General features: G+C 43.9%; 1 protein-coding gene across 1 annotated transcript in view; it reads right to left on the minus strand.

Moving 5' to 3' along the window:
* DYNC1H1 (dynein cytoplasmic 1 heavy chain 1) overlaps positions 1-22,731 on the minus strand; it is a 61,995-nt gene that overhangs the window by 9,842 nt on the left and 29,422 nt on the right. The window contains exons 30-63 of the mRNA XM_081190860.1: positions 22,327-22,570; positions 21,901-22,084; positions 21,109-21,321; positions 20,545-20,783; positions 20,276-20,432; positions 19,627-19,854; positions 19,271-19,501; positions 18,981-19,121; positions 16,931-17,164; positions 16,218-16,424; positions 16,015-16,136; positions 15,500-15,665; positions 15,225-15,388; positions 13,590-13,719; positions 12,444-12,577; positions 12,016-12,130; positions 11,738-11,899; positions 11,065-11,279; positions 10,748-10,952; positions 10,454-10,627; positions 10,222-10,341; positions 9,985-10,105; positions 9,126-9,321; positions 8,347-8,464; positions 7,923-8,138; positions 7,014-7,226; positions 5,742-5,869; positions 4,844-4,997; positions 4,263-4,409; positions 4,018-4,168; positions 2,090-2,343; positions 1,822-1,956; positions 1,645-1,739; positions 209-383 (exon numbers count right to left, since the gene is read on the minus strand). Of these exons, the coding sequence (XP_081046986.1) occupies positions 209-383; positions 1,645-1,739; positions 1,822-1,956; positions 2,090-2,343; positions 4,018-4,168; positions 4,263-4,409; positions 4,844-4,997; positions 5,742-5,869; positions 7,014-7,226; positions 7,923-8,138; positions 8,347-8,464; positions 9,126-9,321; positions 9,985-10,105; positions 10,222-10,341; positions 10,454-10,627; positions 10,748-10,952; positions 11,065-11,279; positions 11,738-11,899; positions 12,016-12,130; positions 12,444-12,577; positions 13,590-13,719; positions 15,225-15,388; positions 15,500-15,665; positions 16,015-16,136; positions 16,218-16,424; positions 16,931-17,164; positions 18,981-19,121; positions 19,271-19,501; positions 19,627-19,854; positions 20,276-20,432; positions 20,545-20,783; positions 21,109-21,321; positions 21,901-22,084; positions 22,327-22,570 (5,888 nt within the window). The remainder of the gene's footprint in view (positions 1-208; positions 384-1,644; positions 1,740-1,821; positions 1,957-2,089; positions 2,344-4,017; positions 4,169-4,262; positions 4,410-4,843; positions 4,998-5,741; positions 5,870-7,013; positions 7,227-7,922; positions 8,139-8,346; positions 8,465-9,125; positions 9,322-9,984; positions 10,106-10,221; positions 10,342-10,453; positions 10,628-10,747; positions 10,953-11,064; positions 11,280-11,737; positions 11,900-12,015; positions 12,131-12,443; positions 12,578-13,589; positions 13,720-15,224; positions 15,389-15,499; positions 15,666-16,014; positions 16,137-16,217; positions 16,425-16,930; positions 17,165-18,980; positions 19,122-19,270; positions 19,502-19,626; positions 19,855-20,275; positions 20,433-20,544; positions 20,784-21,108; positions 21,322-21,900; positions 22,085-22,326; positions 22,571-22,731) is intronic.

Consider the following 22,731-nt stretch of genomic DNA (forward strand, 5'->3'; position numbering starts at 1 on the left):
GTCACGGGGATTCGAACAGCCGACCTTCCGATCGGCAAACCCTAGGCTCTGTGGTTTAGACCACAGCGCCATCCGCGTCCCTGCCACTTGTTAAGGGTTCCCAATAAAGATAATGTCAAGGCTTCGGTATCAATAAGGCCCTCTCCCATTGCACCAGCAATTCATTTTTAATTTCAGTTTGGCAGCTTTGTTTGACGACAGTACTCACATCATCAGCTTTGACTTTGGAAACCAGATCCTTAAAGGCAGGAAGGAAACTCAACCTCATCATGGCTTCCAGTTGCTCCACAGTCAGGCCACTGATCTTGGGGAGAGGTGTGCTGCTGAGTACTATTTCTTTCCCTCTTAAGAAATGCTGGAATTCGGCATCATAGGTAGGCTCCCTGCAATTGGCAACAAAGGAAGGGCACGTTAGAGAACAATTCACTATTTGTGCTTATGGACAAAAGCAGCCCTTAAGAACGTGGGAGCAGATAAATAGTCAAAGTTGGGAAATATGGGAGAGACGCACTTTGAAAATGTTGTCTAGAAGGATAAAAAGAAATTATTATAAATTAATTTGGAGATGGTATTTAACAGCAGTCAGATTAAATCAAATAAACAAGGAATATTCAGTGTTATGTTGGAGGAAACGGAGAATTATGTTCACATGTGGTGTGGGTATAAATATGTACAATTTTGGGGGCAAAGGGTGTTTAAGGAGCTAACAGAAATCACTGGGTTAAATCTGACAAAGTCCAGAGGTAGCATTATTATCAATTTACGATGAGGTGGAAGGTACACAGGCTATGAAGGACTTGCTCACAAATTTATTGACAGCTGCACAAGTTATTATAGCTAGGAAGTGGAAGGGGCAAGCAGAATATAAAATGGAAGAATGGTACAAAGAGGTGTGGGATATAGCTGTGAATGATAAATTGGCACGTGCTATTAAGGTAAGATGGGGAATATGCAGGAGAAATGATTTGGAGGAGATATGGAAGGTGTTTGTAGAATTTGTACTGTTAAAATGGAAAAGGGTCAAACTATCGCAAGAGGTGCTGAAATTTTGGGAAGTTGGATAGTTACAGTGGAATGGTCTCGGGGGTGGGGTGCACAATATTATTATTATTATTACTTTGTCAAAATGAAAAACAATTTTTTATATATATACAAAGAACAACAACGTGGAAGCTGTTTGCCCACAAGATCACCTTACCCCACATGGGCCCATTTGATCGCTATGATCGGTGGCTCGGCACTACTAGAACTGCCACCTAATACTCATTCCACATTTGTAAGCACTTGATCGTTTAATGCGGCGGCACCTGCACTTTGGAACTCCCTGACTACTGATATTTTCAGCACCTGCTAAAAACATTCCAGGCCTACCCAGAAAGTGGAGGTAATTTTAATCTGTTTTAGTATTTTAATTTTTGTATGTTTTAAAGTAGGGTTATGAATCTTTCTTGATTATATTGACTTACCTTTTTGTAAACTTCCGTTGCAGTTTATTAGGCTATACTGAGTTGATTTTACAAATGCCACCTTTGCAAAAAGGCAGGGTATGCCTTACTTTTAAAGAACTGCCACGACACACTGCCTACATTTGTAAGAGACTGAAGATTGGGCCACCTATTGAAGAAGAGAGAATTGTATGCTTACCCAATAGTGCCTTTCAGTTTTATTCTGGCCAACAGCATAGCAAAGGTTATGTGATCCTGATGCAGCATGCCACGTGCGACTCTGTTGAAAGCAACCTATCAGTGCAAAACGAGAAAATTAGTTTCATCTCCTACTGATAACCTGGAACTGTTTTAACTTGATATGGCTTTTCCGAACCTGGAAGAGATCCTTTGTGATGATGGAAAGACGCTGGGTATGGTCTGTTATCCCCTTCAGATTCGGGTTCTCGTACAAGACATTGTGATAGATATCCAGGAAAAACTGGAGGGAGTACTGGTACAAGAAGTGTATCTAAAGAGGGAAAAACACAGTCACACAGCAGCAAAACCAAGCCACTTCTGTACCTGTGGCATCTTATCATGTTGTGCAACAAACATGGCTAACAGGTAGAAGAAGGCAAGGCAAGCCAGTCGTGCTTTTGTACCTGTTTTAGCGACTCCATTGTGAAATAGATGCTGCTACAGGCAGTAGAAAGTGGGAGATACTGCTGAGACACAGTCTCCACTTCCTGCATGACAATATCGGTTTCTTCAACTTTCCTGGTGACCTCAGCCGCCTCTTTCTTGAGGTTCTCCAGTGTAGTAATGATGGTGTCGTCATCCAAGATCCGACCCTTCACTTCATTGAGGGCTTGGAGAAGCGACTTCTCTAACTGCCGCAGACGCAGCTGGAATTCACCTTTGGGTAGAGGAAAAAAGTCTTAAGGACAGTTCGAGCTATGCACCGCGAGAATCCAAGAACTCTGCGACATCCCCTGGAAATTGCTTTCAGCCACAGAGCAACATCAGCGCAGTCCTTAATTTAATTAGGCTTCTTTAAGGGTGAAAAGATTCCATCAGTTTCACTTCCACTGTTGTTATGAAAATGACAGGTCAGCAGAACTCCACCTGCACAATGGGGGCTTTCCTGGCTCCTTCCAGGAGAGCCAGTGTGGTGTAGTGGTTAAGAGCGGTAGTCATGTAATCTGGGGAACCGGGTTCGCGTCTCCGCTCCTCCACATGCAGCTGCTGGGTGACCTTGGGCCAGTCACACTTCTTTGAAGTCTCTCAGCCCCACTCACCTCACAGAGTGTTTGTTGTGGGGGAGGAAGGGAAAGGAGATTGTTAGCCGCTTTGAGACTCCTGAAGGGGAGTGAAAGGCGGGATATCAAATCCAAACTCTTCTTCTTCTTCTCTTCTTCTTCCACTCACTACAGCTCCCTGTGCCCCTGCAAGTTGTTTTGAAGGTTGAGGAACCCCCTGGAATAGCATGAGGCGGGCCAGAGTGGAATGGGGAAGCCTGAAGAATTCAGCGGCCACCACTGGATCCAAGCAGATATCCCTTGGGTTCCAATCAATCAGATTTCAGAAGGCTGATAACAGATTGCCCTCACAAGACTATTTAAAAATATAAAGTCCCTCACTCTTGGGCCCTTGAATGAAACTGAAGAGTTTGCAGAGTAACCCCCACATCCCGCAATTCTAGAATTTTAAGATTATAAAAGCCACGTTTTTATTCAAATATTTGTACAATTACAAATAAACATTTAATATATGTCAGTGACAAGGCACTTCATTTTCTAATTCAACTCATTGGGTGGACTCTAGACACATAAAAAACGCTGTGCAAATGCTTTTTTAATGAAATGTTTTATATTGAATTTGCCATAAGCTCACCATCTAGTGTCACATTTGTATACAGTCATACCTCGGGTTGTGAATATGATCCGTGCAGGAGGAATGTTCACAAGCCGCAGTGCTGCGTCTGCGCACGCGCGTGATGCAATTCGGCGCTTCTGCGCATGACGTCATTTTGCGCATGCGCCAAAACCCAGAAGTAACCCATTCCGGTACTTCTGGGTTCAGCGTGGTCCACAACCCGAAAACACGCAACCCAAAGTGTTTGCAACCCAAGGTATGACTGTAATGCACTTAAAACATTCTGTTTGCAACTGTATAACAGCCCTTTGTGTCATCGGCTTGAAAACATTAAAAATAAAGTAACAGAAATCTCCCTCAGCTTGAAAGATGCTGGAAAATGCACCCGTGAAAGAATGAGATTCTGACATTCTAGTGAACATACCCAGTGCCTTTTTTTCCTAAAAAAATGTTTAGGGGTACTCTCATTTTCCTACTCATATTGAAATACTGCCCCTCAATGAGGCAAAACTTAAGATTCACAAAATGTTTAGGGGTATGCGTACCCCTGCGTACCCCCAGAAAAAAAGCACTGAACATACCTGTGTGTATGCAAAACTATACAATCTGGGTCAGAATGCAGCAGAGGGAGATTCTGCAAGTATCTCAAGTTTGTTTTAAGGCCCACCAACAGTAATAAGTCCCGTCTGGGATCCGATTCCTGCCAATACGGTACCTTGAAGTTTGAGGAGATCAGAGCGCTTCTCATCCACATCTGGCCTTTCAGCTTTCAGTACTTCGTTCAGACACTGGCTCTGTAAGCTGCTGCGAGTTACTGTGAAGTTGACGAACGTCACGCGGGAGCAGAGATCTGGAGGAAACTCAACCTACCGAACAGAGCATAGTCACCTTTTACATAGAATCTCCTTTCCCTTCCACTCCCACCAACTGATGGTCAGATAAATCAAGTTTCTTGCTTACCGTTGGATCTCTGGTGGAGAGGAAAATGACGAACGATGGAGACAAATCAATATCCTGATCTCCCAGGGTAATAAGAACTCGGCCCCCAGTCCTACGGACTTCACGGTTCAGCACAGGGTTCAGCACAGGGTCATAGCTCTCCACATCCTGGGCAAGCATTCAGAAAGGGGAAATAATTTAAGTATTAAGAATTGTACTTCCCTTCAACTCTGGAGTTGGTTCTAAAAAGCAATCCAGATATAGGCTGGGACTCCAAAAGTTGCTTTTAGGCACACCCAAGAGCTTAAACCCATTGAGATCTCTCGTTTTAATTAGAACCGCAAATTCCCATGCTGTATTACAAGCTGCCTTTTAAAGAGTCTCTCCCCAAGTTTCCAAAGCTGTTTCCCACACAGTGCTAAGTCCAAACCCCCTTGGGCTCATGGAACTAATGTTACAGTTCCTTGGATCTTGACCGTGGTCTTTCTGATATTAGGTGAAGTGCTCATCTTTCAGCTTTTCTGAAGCCCTTTTATTCAAGTTACACAATATGTTTCAACAACTCATTCGAAACTTGTGCTATATATATGCACAGAACTAACCTGGACAAGCAGAGGATTACCAAATCGCAAGGCACTCTCCAGATTCTTCCTGAAAGCATCATCCAGAAAGCTGGTACGAGTGATCTTACGGTCCTTATATTCATTCATGATGAACTCTGTAGCTTGCCCAGAGGGGTCAATAATCAGGGGATACCTAAAAAGGTAATTGGTGGAACGTTATTTAAAATTCAGAGAACCCAGGAGGAAGAGATTTGTTCAACATATATTAACGGAAGAAGCATTTTCAATTTATGGATTCATGGAACAGATAAGAAGTTTACAATTAGCTATGCTAGGTGTCCTTCAAGTATTTTGAAAGCCCTTAGTTTGCATTTTGATATGCTGCAGATACCAAATAGGGGCCTGGAATAATTTTTACTTCAGAAACTATGAGTGTTGCATGTAATGTATGTGTCTATCATCTAGTCTTTACTATTAAAATAGTTGGTTTCAAATTTACATTACCTTTTTGAGCTTCTAAATTTCCATTCTGACTACCGAGTGCTCTGTTAGAGGGATCTGATCTAGCATGGCAATTCTTAGAAAAGTGGTTTTGCCAGACGCCACTTGAAAGTTTCATTTTAAGACTATGCTAGACTTCTCCACAAAATTTTCCTAGCACATGCTGTCTGTGCCAGTGGCCATTCACAATATCCTCTGGCAAACAACTCTATGCTCATAATGTGTTGAATGAGCAGGTTTTGCCTGTCTTTTAACAAGGTTTCTTATCTAAATGCCCAGAGCCCAGGCAATTCCAAAACACTCATAATCACTAGAGAAAGCCTGGACAGAAATGATCACATCAGAAGGGTTGAAATGGTACTTCCACTGGAAAGCTTTTCTGGCCTGAAGAAGCCATTGGTATGCACAAAATTAATTAAAAGAAAAGCAACAATACCGGTTAAATCGCTTGAGCATGATGGCATTTTCTGTGCACAGGTCATCTGCAGGTAGGGAACTTGCTTGCCAGCGAAGGCGTTCATCTGCGTTGGACAGGTATTCGGTCCTAGCAATGTCTGTACGGAACTGCAGGGAAAGGACCATTGTGTTTCATAGCCAAGAACTGACCAACTTTTGTGACTAGGTGAAGCAATCAGTTGTCTTCCTGCTACTTATGGCTTGGGGCTCCCACAAACATTGGCATTCTCTTGGCTGCAGATCATATTCACTCAAAGTGGGGGCAGAGCTTGAAGTCAAAGGAGGTGATAGCAGTTGAGTTGCGAATCGTAGAATTGGAAGGGACCCTGAGGATCATCTACCATATTTTTCACTCTATAGGACGCACTTTTTCCCCTCCAAAAATGAAGGGGAAATGTGTGTGCGTCCTATGGAGCGAATGCAGGATCCTCGGCTTCGCCGCCTGACCTGGAAGCCGGAGGAGGAACAGAAGGGACTCCTTCTGTTCCCTCTCCCGCTTCGCAGCGACGCGCCTGTCCAGCGAAGCCCGAGGAGGAACAGAAGGGTCTCCTTCTGTTCCTTCTCCAGCTTTGCTGAAGGGCGCTGCGCCTTCTCCCTCTCTGCGCAGAGAGAGAAGGCGCAGCGCCCCTTCAGCGACGCGCCTGTCCTGGCTTCTGCTTTAGCCCTGCGCAGCCTCTTCGGGAAGGGGGAGCCTTCATCCCGCTGCCCTGAAGAGGCTTGGCGCGGTTATCCCAGAAGCCAGAACAGCCACACGGTATCCCAGAAGCGACATCCCTCTTGCTGTTCTGGCTTCTGGGGTTCAGAATAAGTTTTTCTTGTTTTCCGCCTCCCAAAACTAGGTGCGCCCTATGGTCCAGTGTGCCCTATGGAGCGAAAAATACGGTAGTCCAAATACCTGCAATGCAGGAATCTTTCACCCAATCCGGGGCTTGAACCCACGACCCTGACAGTAAAAGTCTTATGCTCTACCAACTGAGATATCCCATCCTAAAATACCCACGTTGCATCACCCTTTATTATCCGTCACCTTATAAAATCATCAGACACCTGGGAACAAAATAAAATGGCCTGAAGGGACATGATGGTTCTGCAGAGCGTATCTGGTTTTGTAAGCTGCTCAGGTGGGAGACCCCGGGTGAAACATGTAGCTGTTCTGAGCTTCATGGAAGAGGAAGGTGCACCATAGAGTGAAATGCTCTAATTAGTTCAAGTTAATAGCAGCGGTCTTTATGACCTATGCACAGTTTTTTACCTGAATATTTGCTTGTTGCAAGTGATGAGACCATGTTGTGAACAGGTTCTGACGCATCTGTTGGTCAAAGTAACCAGCATAAGCGATGAATGCTCCTGAGAGCAAGCAGTCTCCTGCAATGGTGGACATCTGGTTTTTGAAGGTTTCACTTGTTTTCTCCCATCTTTCACGCTCTGCAGACAAACTCTTCAAGAGAGCCGTACTGCGGTTTACCTGCAAGTAAAATCATTGCTTCAGTTAAACAAAAACTGGATTGAAGATTACTACCTGCCTTTGAAAACACGGAGAAATTTGTAATTGCACCAGATACAGGGCCAGGTTTTCAGCATCCTATTACGAAGCACACATTTCAAATACCTAGGAGGCTGAGGAAAGGGGGAACATAACCACAACTTTATTTTTTATTAGAAAATGCAGCTAGCATCAACAAAGGAGGATAGCAAAACTGTTTGCTTACCAAGTTTGGCTTAAAAGGCAGCCTTAAAACCTAGAATATATGCAGCACTAGGCAGCTGTAGGAATTGTTACAGAAGACACAGACGTAGTGATACACACATTTTTAAATTAAGCTTCTAAAACGATATAAATTATACTGCATTTATTAACGTGGACAAATTTATAGATTACCTAACTATGCTATTGGTATTAAATATAGAAGCAAAATAAGTAAACTCTCTTCAATATACAAATGAACTTTGGATTTTAAATTCATGCCTGAACAAAGAGCACTAGCAAGGAAATTGTGTAGAATGCTTAGAAGCACACATTCTATTATCTTTTTGCTTCCCTCAACTAGACCACTCAAGGTTGCAACTATAATGTAAGCCCTTAAGGAGACGTGATAAAAGAGGGAAACCACAGACACATTTCTAAGGAAGCACAACAAGGATAAATTCACAGCCATCTCACTTTTGCTTCCACAGCAGCCAGATCCGCCTTAATAGCCTGAGCCTCGGAAATCAGCACGGCATATTCTTCCTTGTAGCGGGCAATGCTGGCCTCCAGGTCTCTAATCATCTGTTCTACTTCGTTGGCCTTCTGCTGGTTGTCTTTGGCATCGTCCTCCAGTTTCTGCAGTTCGTTTCTCAGGGGCTCTACCCGTTTCAACATGTCGGCATAGTTCAGCTGGGGGGGGGGGACATAACACCAGGTCACTCAGTTCTGGGACACTTAAACAGTTCTGGTTTTAAAGCTTTGTTATTTTTAAAGCCACTATGGGATTGTCAGCGACCTGCTGAGCTAAACAGCAAGGGGCAGGAAACCACCTTCAAAATACGACTGAGCTTCTATAGTATTTTATCCTAATCCAGTTAAATACCGCAAGACAAATTACCTGTGCAATAGCCCATTTCACCATAGGGCCGCAGGCCAAAGATGCTCTGTTCACAATTTCGTAATTGTAACTTGGATTTGACAAGTAGTTCTTCTTCATCTTCTCCCGTATTGCATCACTGGAATAAGGGCGGGGGGGGGGGGGGGGAGAGAGATAGAGAGAGAGAGAGATATTGAAAAAGTATCCAGACAAGCGTGGTGTTACCATCCAGCATGCAATTGCCAAGCCTGCAAGTTATCCCATCACCTTGGTAAGCAAAGCTATAGAACACAAATACCTCATGTCTTCAATATTAAAGTTGACAATGCTGGTGATGAAATTATCTTTCAGAATAACTGGCCTGATCTTTTTCCAGTCATTCGTCTCCTCACCCAACAGGAGACAGATGGATTCTAAAGCCAGTTTTACCGCCGCAGGTGGGTTGCCCATAGCTCTTACTTCAATAAGGTGCTGCTTCTTTATAGAGCTCACAGCTATTAAGGGGATGGAAAAAAGGGTTCAGCATGCAAAAACAAACACTGAAGGCTGCTGCTGGGAATAGGAGAAAGAAATTTGGTTCCAAGACTGAGATTTGGCCACAATGGAATCCACTGAATGGAGAGTTTCTTTCTGAGAATGTTCTCCTTGAATCAAGATGAGATTTGCTAATTTGAAGCAGAAATCGAGCCCTTAAAAATTATGCTTTTTATCTGCAACATGCAAGAAGTGTTGCAGCAGTCTTCGCGAACCATTTCTTTCTGTTCCCTGCAGCAGCCACTGTAAACCTGCCAATTATTCACCTGATCTCCTCAGCAGAAAAGTTTACAATGGTTGGGATGAAGTTTTCCCGCATTATGATGGAACGGATCTGTTTCCAATCAGTTGTGCTTTCACCCAAGAGCAGGCAGATCGACTCTAACGCCAGCTTCACGGCAGCAGGAGGGTTGGCCATAGAACGGACCTCCACCAGATGTTGTTTCTTTATTGATTTAACAGCTAGGAAGAAGCAAGCCCAATCAGCCAGGAGGGAAAAGACAGTGATTTGGGAGAAAACAGTGAAGAGTAAGATGATTAGCAAATCTTGAGGATCGGTGTGAAAGATTCTTAAGCTTCAGCAAAAATCAACTTTGATTTAAAAAACGAAAGGCACAATTTACCAGGCACATCTCCCATGGTTTTTTTTTTTAAAGCCAAGGGAAAAGGACCTGGATGTTTCCCAGATTCTCAGCCTTCAGAAACTCCATTTAAAAACACACAAAACTATGATAAGCAACTGCAAAGCCTTTGTCAAAGGCATAGCCAGACTGGGTACTTTTTATCATGCCAGATGAACTTCTTGGTTTTGTTTTTAAAAGACAATGCTTTTGTACTCCAAGCCTTTTATTTAAAGACAACAACATCCATATACAATGTGGATTATCTAGCAACATGATCTGGCATTCTGGAAAGCTGCACTACTGGTGTTTCTAATCAATCAGAGCCCAAACCTGATTATTGATCAAAGTATTACCCAGAAGAATTAAGCTGACAAGCCCAAAAGCACTGATTTATTTGGGGAGCCGTAAAGGGCATATTCGAAAGCATGGAGCAAAATGTTCCTGTTGCATGCAGCAGACTGGAATGCACTGAAAAGCTGCCCAACAGATGACTTTCACATACCATTTTGAGCCTCGATGACTGCAGGCTCCACCTTATCCAGATCTTCTTTCACACTCATCTGCTTGTCTGCAATGCCCTCTTGCTGTTTATGCAACTGCTCCTGGATTTCCTGGCTCATAACCTGGAAGCAAGTTACACAGGATATTTCAAGAGCCCCGTTGTTACGCTATCTGCTCTGAGTTAAGAGGCACAACTTGGTGCGACAACATGCACTAAAAAGGACTTTAAGGTCTTCACCTTTTTCTTCTCTGCCTCTTGCTGATCTTTCACCATCTTCTTCAGCTTATCATTCGCGGCTGCATTCTTGACTTCCAGCTCCTGGCTTTTTATCCGTAAGTCACGGCGAAGTTCTTCTACCTAGAACCGACAGCAAATTCTCAATTACAGTGAACCCTTTTCAAGACAACTTCCAAGGATTGTCACGAATGGTTTCTTCCTTCTTCCAATGCTCTTTCCTTAAGACTCATACCTGGTCAACCGTTTCCTTGATCTTCCTAAGACCAACATTCAAATGCATCTGCTGCTCTTCCAGCTCACTCCGTTTCTCATTGAACAAATTGGCATAGTGGTTGATGAAGTCCAAATAATGACGAGGAGTGATGGCCATTGTCCTGCCACCACGTTTGGCTAGACGAGCATTAGCCTGCCAGAAAGGGTAAAGAGTGTGTTAAAAACTGATACACGTATTTTAAAATATCCTTCGAAGCAGAAAATGTTTTGAGGACTGCAAGAAGCTGCACAAAAAGTGGGAGGACAAACCCACCTGATGAAGGGTCTGGTGAACAAACACACAGCTGTTCACGATGGCTTCCCTATGGGATGGTGGCTGTGGCAGCTTGTCATAAACAACTGGCATGTAGTCTGGTACAATGTAGTTTGGCTTTTCTAGGTCCATTTTGCTGGTGAACTCTTTGCCAACTTGATAAAGCGCCTCTGTCGACCAGTCTCCAAACCAGTTCAAGACACACCTAAAGCAAAAGATGACATGCTATGAAGACTAACTGTAGTTCACAGTCCTGCTCATCTGAATTATCCATACACCACTGTAATGGATGTAATAGAAAATAAGCAGTTGTGTACCTGTTGAAGAGGGCTGGAGATGTAGCTGCTCTGTCCTTCAAGCCCTCAGAAGATGGGTTCATGGTGAAGACCACATGGAGATTACGAATGACTTGGCTGGTGAACCATTTGTATAGTTCTTCATGCGAATCCAACATCAAACCCTCTTTCTGGGCTCCTTCCTTACACTGAGTCATAAGTGTGGCATATTCGTCCCCTTCAAACAAGCCAGGAACCTAAATGGAAGAGAGACACGATAATTTACAGACAGATCTCTGAATTTTGTGTTGAGATAAATATTGATGAGGATCCAATGGCAATCTGAAATCAGAGCCTCTAAAAAATTGTTAGTTTGGGCAGTAGATTGTTTCGGGCACAGAATGTGCAAGACCTTCTAACAAGCTAGTAATCTGTTTGGAGGCGAGGGGTTATTGGTTTGTTTTTGTTGTGTTATGTATTTTATATTCTATTTTATACTGTTATGTTTTGTTATGTATTGTTTTGTTATGTTGTGAACTGTACTGTGATCTTCAGATGAATGACAGTATACAAATTTAAGAAGTAAATTTCTATGTTTGGAACAAGAATTATATGGGCCTGCACAGCAGCTTGTCAGTAATCCAGAATCTCTTAAACAGGATTGGATGGCAGAGTTCAGATCCCACCCCCCAAGTCTAGCCTTTAGTAAAGTTACCTCTCCATTGGCCAGCAGAGTATTCATTCTCTCCAGGAATCCAGAATCAAGTACATTTGATTCATCCATAATGAATGCTATTTTCTCATTCTTGCAGCCAGATCTTCTCAATACTGTTCTCAGGTCTTCATCAAAGTCTTCACCAGTGTACTTTCTATGCACCTGTGAACATCCGTTATAGATTAAACGTCTACAATTTTATCTAGCCTGCCAAGCTCGATTTAATGCTGCAAGAAACAGAAGCTGGACCTTCAGTTTAGGGAAATGGGCACACCAACCTTAATTTGGTAGACACTTAAGCCATTCATCCAAGCCACAAATCGCGAGAGAGTAGTTTTTCCTGCTCCACTAACGCCAATGAGAAGTAAGTGTCCCTGAGGCTGACGGAAGATTCTGAAAAGAGAGTCTTGACTTAGAAGATGAAGTACTGACTAGCAAAGAATCCCATGCATGCTTACTCAGGGGTTAAATTGTATTGTTTTCAATGTTGTAGAAGTAACCGGTAAACAACCATCGCCTACAAAAATACATATGTATTACTGGTACATAGTAGGCAGTATTCTTTGTGTTCCTGCTCTAGCACTCAATGTCCAAGGTGATAAAAATAAACTGTATCCCCTTTCTAAATACATACTAGACTAGTTTAGAAATGTATTTGCCAAGGTGCTACAACTGGAAAAAAGTTTAGAACACAAGCGTTGTGTACCTGTCAATTCTTAGCACATGGTCCAAAACTTCATTGAACAAGACAAGTGGTACGTCAAGTTCTTCTTCATAGAAAACCTTCAGTCTGGCTTTCACGTAGTCTCTTAGCTCTTCTTGATTAACTGGAATATAATCCTAAAAGACAGTGCAAACAACTTATATACTTGCAAACCATAAAGCATCAGCATTAGAGCTGTCCTTGCTTATGACAGTATCTGAAGATGCACAAAGTATTGCCTATTCATGAAGCTTATCCACCCACCTCAATTAATTAACTTGTCTCATGTTGACTAACAATAATCCCCAAGCTTTTCCCAAGTAGGAAACTGGTGGGCAACAGGCAAATGCGTCTTCCCAAGATGGGGAATGAGAAGTAATCACTGAAAAAATCTAGTGAAGTTTTGCAGAACATCAGCTGAAGGGCAAGAATGAAGACAGCCACGTGGGAAAATTTTGCACATAGGCTGGATGCAACATGCAGCCTCCAGGTGCCCAGTTTGCTGCAATGTGCTTAGTGCCTACCCTGATCATACTTTCCATCAGCTGCTGGCCAAGTAGCCAGCAGACGTAGACTCATTTTTACAAGAAGGGAAGCAGAAGAGGGGAAATGTATGTGAGCTCGACAAGGGGACAACTAAACTCCCGTACAGGCAAACATTCTGCCTGAAGGGAATATGGATAAAATGTGCACCTAATTACATTTATTTTAAGAGACACTCAAAATCCCAGGTAGCTCAATTCTTGCATGAATCTCACACTAAAACAGATAGTAGCTACGGTTCGTTACACTGGGGGGGAAATTGAGAGGTGCTCATCCTCAAAAGGATAGCTGTGCCCTGATATTCAAGTAAGTTTTTAAAGCGAGGTCAAGACACTAACTTCCAGTGTAAACACACCAGATGTAATTATGCTCCTTTCTGACTAAATTATCAGAAGAAATATTATTCAAAGCAAGTCAACATCTGCTACCAATGATTAAGTCATGATAATACAACCTGCAACTGATTAAAGGAGAAGTTTTAATGTCATAGGCTTTCTCCATCAACCGAAAAAGCAGAAAAAATTAAATGCAGCACACTTCCATATAACCGCGAACTAAAGCAATGTATCAATGTATTAAAGTTTCAGTAACCAGCAGAGCTTATACCTTGGATAGCCAATTGCTGTACAGAATGGGCCTGGCCATTGCTTTCTCTTTGTCTATGTTGGGGAAGTGCTTCAGAGCTACCATGTCAATGTTTTCATCAGTCCACCGTCTCTCCTCATCTTCCACAAGCCTAGATAAAGGGAGCAACCATTAGTATTAGAAAGCACATTAACAGCTTAAAGTTAAGACTTCATGACAGAGAAGCTTTGGCATTAATATGTTCAAAAGTGTGAAATGAACTTCTCCCAACTACTAGTGAAATGTAATGGTTGCATATCACTTGCAATGGTCTAAGATTCAGGGACACCACTGGCAAGTAATTCTTGTTCTGAATATTCCTATAGCTAAGCAATTTCCCTCTGAGTTTGAACCCGGACACTGACATTTACATCATATGCCCAGAGTTCAAATTATGAGTTGTGAAAAGTAGTGCTCAGTTAGCTTAAAATTTGCTCACAAATCCCAAGAGGTATCTACAGTGGTGCCTCGCAAGACGAAAAGAATCCATTCTGTGATTCTCTTTGTCTAGCGTTTTTTTGGTCTTGCGAAGCAAGCCCATTGACGGATTAGCGCTATTAGCGGCTTATCAGCTTATCGGATCAGCTGATAAGCGGCTTAGCGGCTTAGAAAAGGGGGGGGGGAGGAAAAAAACCCCGCAGGAACTCGCAAGACATTGTCGTCTTGCGAAGCAAGCCCATAGGAAATTCGTTTTGCGAAGCACCTCCAAAACGGAAAACTCTTTCGTCTAGCGAGTTTTCCGTCTTGCGAGGCATTCGTCTTGCGGGGCACCACTGTAAACATGTTTTAAATACACTTTCCCCCAGTTAGCTGTCCACATTTTTCCCTGCACTAAGATTTGGGTGGAAAGATGGCCCATAGCAGTGATACTGAAATGTGACCTATAAATACTTCCACTGACTTTCCACCCCCAACAAAAAGCCAAAAAACACAAATCCCTAGGGACCTAGGAAGCTACAGTGCCTTATACTAAGTTAGACAACTGGTACATCTCTCAGTCTATCCTACGCTACCTAGAGATGCCAGCTACTGGTGAACAAATGGCAAACTGAATTTATTTGTAATGTGCATCCTTCTATTTCATTAAAAACATGTGCATTTACTATAAAGGGCTTATTTACAGTACAGTAAATTGTGTTGTGTTAATTAAGAAAAACATATTGGAACGACTTGCTCCAGTCTGAACACACAAGAGGAATTCTATGCAGCCTGAATGCTTGTGGACTATTATACTACCAAGTGTGCAGTCACACTTTATTCCAGTGAGGTGCAGTGCCTAGTGTTGGACTAGGAACTGGGAGGCCAGGATTGAAGTCCCCAATGAGCCATGAAGCTCACTGGGTGACCACGGACCAGCCACTGTGTTTCAGCCTCCCTCATGGGTTGTTGAGAGCATAAAATTGGGGTTGGGAAAGAGATTGTGTACCCTGCCTCCTACCAAAAAGGAGTTTTAAAAAGTACACTGATCTGAGTTGGAGACAGCATGGTGTGGATAATGTCAAGGTTGCAGGTTCGATCCCTGTATGGGACACTCGCATATTCCTGCATTGCAGGGGGTTGAACCAAATGATCCTCAGTGTCCCTTCAACTCTGCAATTCTATGATTTCACACTTTACCTGTCTTGGAAGAGACGCAGGGCTTCATGGGCCCAAATTCTAATGAGGCCTTCGACAGGCAATGTTTCCAGCGGTCTCAGAGCTTCGAAGATCCCTCTCACCCATCGAGTCATTTCACGGGGTGAATAGATGTAGTGCGGCTGTGTGTCTTGAGTAAACCTTTCCTGGAAGTAACAGGATAAGGAGTTGTCCATAGTAACCAGGGAAGTATTTTTTAACCGCTCGCTCTAGACATTTGAGAAAAAAGCTGCAAAGAGCTTTATCATTCCAGTTACCTGAGACATTGTGTAGAACTCAACCATGGCTGCAGTGAGAGGTTCTGCATACGTGCGGAGAGATGGAATGAGCCGCAGCATAGCGCGATTGAAAGTGCCATAGATCTGAGTGAGGGAGGCTGGGCCAGGATAGTCCACGTACACAACAGGAACATGGCGCAGAAATCTAGAAAGGCATACAGGAGAGGTGAATTCTGTAGCACCCCAGCTATTAGGCTAAATACATGGGTCTAGATATGGCAAAAACAGATCTTGAAAGCTTTCACTGCTCCTGAAAGCACAGCACTGGCTGCTATTGAGATGCCAGGCCACGTTCAAGGTGTCAGAACTAGCGTGCAAACCCTACTGCAACAACAAAACGACTCTGAAGTTCTACATTCCAATAGTCAAAGCATTAATAGAGCATTTGAAAGGCTGAATCCTACTTCTCAGTAAAGCACATTAATATGACTCTAGACTGCAGGTTTGATCCTTAAAGCTCCAGCAACTTATCAACAGCAATATGGACACATTACCTATGCGAAAGAGGCTTCCTTCCAGGATCTGTAGGTGGGTTACACGCTCCAACAAACTGAATTCGCTCCAGTTTCACCCACGTCTGGTCAGATGTGCGGTAGAAACCTCCATGTTCCACCATCTGAGGATTTGAGAGAGGCGGTTACGACGGAGTTTAACTATGACAAAAAAAGTTGAGTTCTTTAATCTGACTTATACTCACTTGTCTGATGAAGGATATGACTCTCTGTGTGCCATATTTATCCATATCCGGCAAGTTGATTTCGTCACAGAAGAGCACCAGCCACTTTCCTAGCTGGACAGGAGCCAACACCACACCGTTAGGCGTACGCCTGTATTCACAGTAGTGATCAAAGGTTTTCAGGAGCAGCTCTGGAGTAGTAGCACTGGAGAAATTCAGACCAACCACCTAAAAATGCAAGGACGTGATCAGGAAAGGAATATGCAGCAAGATCCAAGAGGCATAAACACTGCCGACTGGTGACAGCTTTTAAAGTTTTGTTGCTCGTCTTCCTTTGTTCTTTATGAATGCTGCTCATGTTTCTATGGGAGGAAGTCAACATCGTGACTTCCTTCTCTTGCTCTTCTGCTAGCATGCCAGGTTAGATGAATTTGTTTTAATTGCTTTTTGTAAACTTGAAAAGTGGTATCTAAAGTTCTTAAACTAACCAACCATTCTGGCTCAGAGGCAGCAATGAACTATCTACAAAATGGCTTGGCAAAAAAAGAGAGGAACGAGCGCCTCCTCGCTTGTTCTGCTTATTGTATTGTTGTGCAGAGAGATTTAATTAAATGTGGAAGATGAATAAATTATTCTGATCTTCTGCTGCTCAGTGGCATTTTAAAGCCTGCAGATGTGGTTACTCATTCAGAATGTTCGGAATGGGAGAAGGTCACACACAAAGAACTGTTTACCTCCATGTCAGGCAAAGCCCTGAGTGCACTGAAGAGAGTCATGGTCTTTCCAGAACCTGGCGGCCCACACAGCACTAGGGGTTTGTGCTCCGCAAGCCAAGTATACAACAATGCTTCGTGGCGGACGGTGTCTAGGGTTGGCACCACAACATCAGGAGCTGCCACTTTGTGAGTCTCGACTTCAATCTGCGGGACCTTGGACTGCCAGGGAATCCACTCACCAGTAATTGAGACCTATGGAGAGAGAGAAAGAAAATTAAGTACAGTGGTACCTCGCAAGACGAATGCCTTGCAAGATGGAAAACCCGCAAGACGAAAGGGTTTTCTGTTTTGGAGGCGCTTCGCAAGACGAATTTCCCTATGGGCTTGCTTCGCAAGACGAAAGCCCATAGGGAAATCTCCGGGGACCTCTTTTAAATGCTGGTGGTGGGGAGCAAAGCCTTTCCCCCCCTCCGGCCTTCAGAAGAGGTCCAGGAAGGCCGGCGGGGGCCGAAAGGCTTTGCTCCCCACCGCCAGCATTTTAAAAGCAGTCCGGGATAGCAGGGAAGCGCTTCCCGCTATCGCGGACGGCTTTTGAAGGCAGGCGGGGGGGGGAGCAAAGACTTTCGCCCCCCGCCCGCCTTCAGAAGAGGTCCAGGACCTCTTCTGAAGGCGGGCGGGGGGCGAAAGTCTTTGCTCCCCCCTGCCTGCCTTCCCGGGAGAGCGGAGAAAGGCAGTGCGTTTCTCCGCTGTCCCGGACGGCTTTGGAAGGCAGGCGGGGGGGGGGGGAGAGAAAGACATTCGCCCCCCGCCCGCCTTCAGAAGAGGTCCAGGACCTCTTCTGAAGGCGGGCGGGGGGCGAAATCTTTGCTCCCCCCTGCCTGCCTTCCCGGGAGAGCGGAGAAAGGCAGCACGTTTCTCCGCTGTCCCGGACGGCTTTGGAAGGCAGGCGGGGGGGGGGCAAAGACTTTCGCCCCCCGCCCGCCTTCAGAAGAGGTCCAGGACCTCTTCTGAAGGCGGGCGGGGGGCAAAAGTCTTTGTCCCCCCTGCCTGCCTTCCCAGGGGCTTTTACATCGCCCCGGACAGCGGAGAAGTCCTCCGCTGTCCCGGACGATTTTAAAATGCCGCCCGCCAGCATTTTAAGATCGCCCCGGACAGCGGAGAAGTCCTCCACTGTCCCGGGGTTTTTTAAAATGCTGGGGGTGGGAAGAAAAGCCCTTGTCCCCCCCCCCAGCCTTCAGAAGAGGTCGGGGGACAGACTGTCCCCGGACCTGGTCTGAAGGCGGTTTCCATAGGAACGCATTAATTGATTTTCAATGCATTCCTATGGGAAACCGTGCATCGCAAGACGAAAAACTCGCAAGAAGAAAAAACTTGTGGAACGAATTAATTTCGTCTTGCGAGGCACCACTGTATCTCGTATTATCTGCTTCTGTTGCTGCCAAAGCAACAACTTGGTGTTGTTTAAAGTGGGTACATCTAGGTTTAACATTAATTGCAACATTAAGCTGATCAAAAGCATTTAAAATAAGCTTGTGTATATATTGCTGGTACTACTGACTTCTATATATTTATGTTGGCCCTGCTTTTATTTGCTGCAATAAAAAAAACCTGAAGTGCCTCCACTAAGCTGACAGCAAATTAAGAACACTTTATAAAAGATTTTAACAAAGAAACTCATTACAGACAGCAGCTAATACACTTCTGAGTGAGTGGTGGGAAATGACTCTAAAATACCTGAGTATACCATCTAAAAGCAAAGTATGCTTTTCTTTTGAACTTATTTATTCTGACATAAAGCGTATGAATTAAAAACCAACCAGATCAACAAGGCTCAAGGATCAGTTTTTAAATCTGATGACAGCCTTAGATTCAAATCACCGAGAAATTTGTTCAGTTAAGTGCATCGTCCAAAATGTAAGTGCACTGAATAAATATGTTGCTGCTAAGTCTCTGGAAGAAGGCTATGAAATCATCTATTTTGTTGTATTGATTAAGTTTTGTGCAAATAGCATCAATAAATAAGTACATTAAGCCTGGCATTTAGAAAATGGAAAGGTTTATTTTTTACCTCGTAATCAATGATAGGTATATTTGGTGCAGAAGGCAGTGGCACAGTTGTGATTCTCCTGATGTATTCACCCAGCTCAGCTCTCATCTTCAGACGGCTGTCTCCGCAAAGGGACCACAGAATCGCATACACGAGGAATCGCTGAGAAAGTTCAGAAACTGATCAGTAAAAGTGCAGAAAAAAGGGAATCCCACACAAGAGAGCCACATGAAAATTAACAGCAAGATTAATTAACAAGGCTGGCAACTTGACAGTTTCCTCTTTTTTATTTACTTAGCTATGGGAATTACCTGGATGTAGCGTTCCAGCTGATCTATCTGCATAGGGAAGTCTGGATGGTTGGCATTGTACTGTGCTACGTTGCGGCAAGCCTGGTGCAACATGGAGAAGAGGGAGCCAAGACAGCGCAAGCGAGTGAGGTCCATGATGTGCTCCAGCTTGAAAGCATGTTCGAGTGCCTTCGTCACCAGCCCATTTGATGTGAAGTATGGCTGCATAATTGTTGCTGCATCTCTCTGAATCTGTTGAAACAGCGTTTCGTCAACCATTATCGGGCAAAATAGAGCTGAACTACTCGTATAATAATCTGCGTGCCCACGGCAAGGTGGTACTGCAATCTTTCATGTTATATACTCTTGAACTATACCTGCAACATTGGGGAAGCTGCTTCCTCTCCTTCATCTTCTTTGCCCTTTCTCCGACGCTGAGCTTCCTCTTCACCTTCATCCAGAGGGATGCTCCTCAGTCTGGCCAGGAAGTTGTTGAAAATCATGTCAGTGCTTAGAACATCTTCACTGAACCAAACCATGCCACACCTTGACACTGTGGCCAGAGTAGCATACTTCAGATCTTGAACTTCAAACATGATGCGCACCTATGGGAAAAAGCAGAAAGATGGCTTAGAAACCAGTGCCGGCCTCAAAATTATCTGAGGACACAGCTGTGTCTAACTTCTAAGAGTTTTCTCCTTTGACTAACCTTAGCCTGTTAAGAGGCCACTGGGAGCATTAAGACAGCATTGCAATCAGAATGGTACAAGTTAAACCTCAAGTAATATTTTATAGCCAGCCCTTTAAGTAAGGCAGTTCCTCATAATCTAATGGGAATTGGCAAAGCCCAACATGACAAAACCAGGGAGTAACAACCTACTTCCAAACTGTGTCTGCTGGAAACACCTTAAAATGAATTTCCTGGCTGACACAAGCATCTCAAAATTACCAGAAATTTTGCCAATCCGGCAATATTGTCCAAGCAGATTTATTTTCTTATTTGGGAAAAAAAGTAGCTAGCCTTACGTTTGGTGGAAGGCTCAGACGTTCTCCATTTGGCAGTGTCAGCAGCTTGTTGTCATCCAGAACAGAGTTCAAATTCTCAACCCACTCAGGATCAACATCTCCATCGAAGATGATCCACTGCCGTTTCTGTAGTTCGCCTCTCACGTTATCTATTATCCTAGACAAGGGAATAATGTAGGGCCATGTGAGAGAATGTCCAGCCAGCCCAAGTTCTTCCTACACCAGGGAGAAATTTCTAGCTCACACCTTTACCTATAGCACACACTCACTTTCTCAAGACATGTGTGAACAGTCCATCTGTCCACTCTCTGGTGTTGGGATCGAGAGTGCCATAGAGATGGTCTTTGCTGATGGCTTTGGGATCGATGATGTGGGCAACACCTTCCACACCCTCCAGCCTCTCCAGTGCTTTCAGAAGAACTCTCCAAGCCATGGTCTTTCCACTTCCAGATGGGCCCACCATCATCAAACCATGATTGATCTGAGTAATTTGGTAGAGCTGAAGAACCTATGGAGAAGGAGAGAAATCAAAGTGTTGCATGAGGAACATCTTAATGTAGAATGCTTTGGGTGGGTCCAACTGTCATGGTCCAAAAACAAGTAAAACCATCACTTTGCTGAAGCTAAGCAAGTCTGGGTTTGCTCAGTGCTTGGGTGGGCGACACCTGGCAACCACAGGTACACCACCTTGGTTTCCATGATGGAGGAGAGATAGCATATAAATACAAGGAAGATATAATTATCTTGCTTAAATGTCTAGAAGGCTGTTTGTGGCCAGATCTCACATAACTTTGTGCTATTTGTTGGCAGTGAGTGCTGCCAACGCAACCTACCTTTTCAACCCACATGCTGCCAATGTCTTCCCCATCGCCGTACGTCAGGTACATTTCCTGACAGACCTTCTTAAGCTCTTCCCTCAGGGCAGTCATTTCTCCACGGTGATACTGAATGCCAGGGAACACATCGGACAAGAGACTGAAAAGCAATGGGATGTCTTCTGCAACCAGTTTGGGTACCATTGTTTCACAGACACTCTGGATCAGGATCTACACAGAAGAACAAAAAAACCAACTTGCTTATTAACTCGTGTGAGAAGCATCATGAAAATACTCAAGTGATACTTCTGGGTACAATATCAAATTGAGATCCTACATCAGAAATACTTTTTAATTATTATTATTATTATTTATTAAATTTATATACCGCCCTTCACCCAAAAATCTCAGGGTGGTTCGCAAGATAAAAATGCAAAATAGAAGCACAAATACTTAAGATCTACATGCTAGATAAAATGTAACGAATTAAAAGCTTTGTGAATGATGCAATGTCAATTACTGAATTTTCCTTTAGATTTTTAGATTCTATACTATGGAGAGGACATGAAGTTTGTTCACCCTCATGATGAACAGCAGCACTTCTGACACCAATTCAGATGCCTTCTACCAAAGCCTACTGGTAGCCAGATAAAGCAACATCTACAGCAGCAAGAGGCAGGATAGGCTTGAATACAGGGTGCAAGAAAACAATTTAACACTACACTCCTTTTGTGCATCCATAGTCTCAAAGCATCTGCGTATGTAACTGTACTTTACATTAGTTTCGTCACATGCAAAACCAGGCTATACCTCTTGTTCTGGCAAGTTCTCAGCAATTTCTCCTTCATCAACCACTTCACCACGCTCCTCCTTCTCCCGTTTTATTCTCTGAATCCTCTCTCTCTTCACGTTGCCAGCACTGATCAGGACGCTCTTCAGAGCTCTCAAGCCAAAGTCATAATGGCTTTGAGAGGAGAGCTGCTCATCACATAACCTAAGGAGCCAAAGACACCAACTGATTAATGCTGAAGTTGGCTTGGTGTTGGATGCTTTTGCAAGTTATACTACGGTTGCATGAGAAATGATCTAAGCACAGTCAGATGCATCAGAATAATTGACAATTAAGTTACAGAAATATAACAGTGCCAGCAGCAGGTTGGACCGGTTAATGCTGAATTCACACAGCTCTAAGAACAAATCATGATACGTCCTTCTACTACCAGCAGTGTTTCTTACTTGAAGAATGGGACAATCTTGTTGGCAAGCACTTCTGCTGTCCGAAATCCCTGGGAATACAGCATGACTTGGGCAATCAGCTGACGGTCAGGTTTTGTCATGGCCAAGCTCCGGAACAGTTTCTTCAAGTTGTCTGGGAGATTTGATCTACCGGCATAGCCAGGGTTCATTGTGATGAAAATTGCCATGTCTGCGCTCACTTTCACTTGTTTGTTCAGCAACTCACAGGTAATGGTGGTGGAAGCTGGAAGCAAGCATTGGTCGTTCAGTTTGCTGTTCTTAACCAAATCAACTTGCGTATGCACGCACACATGAAAGGAAGTCAGCAAGGCTAGCAATTAGACTTCCAAAGCCCAAAGAGGTAAAGAATTCTCAGAGAAGCAGCACATAAACATAAACCACCCT

This window comes from Podarcis bocagei, assembly GCF_964188305.1.
Source record: "Podarcis bocagei genome assembly, chromosome: 1".
NCBI lineage: Eukaryota > Metazoa > Chordata > Lepidosauria > Squamata > Lacertidae > Podarcis > Podarcis bocagei.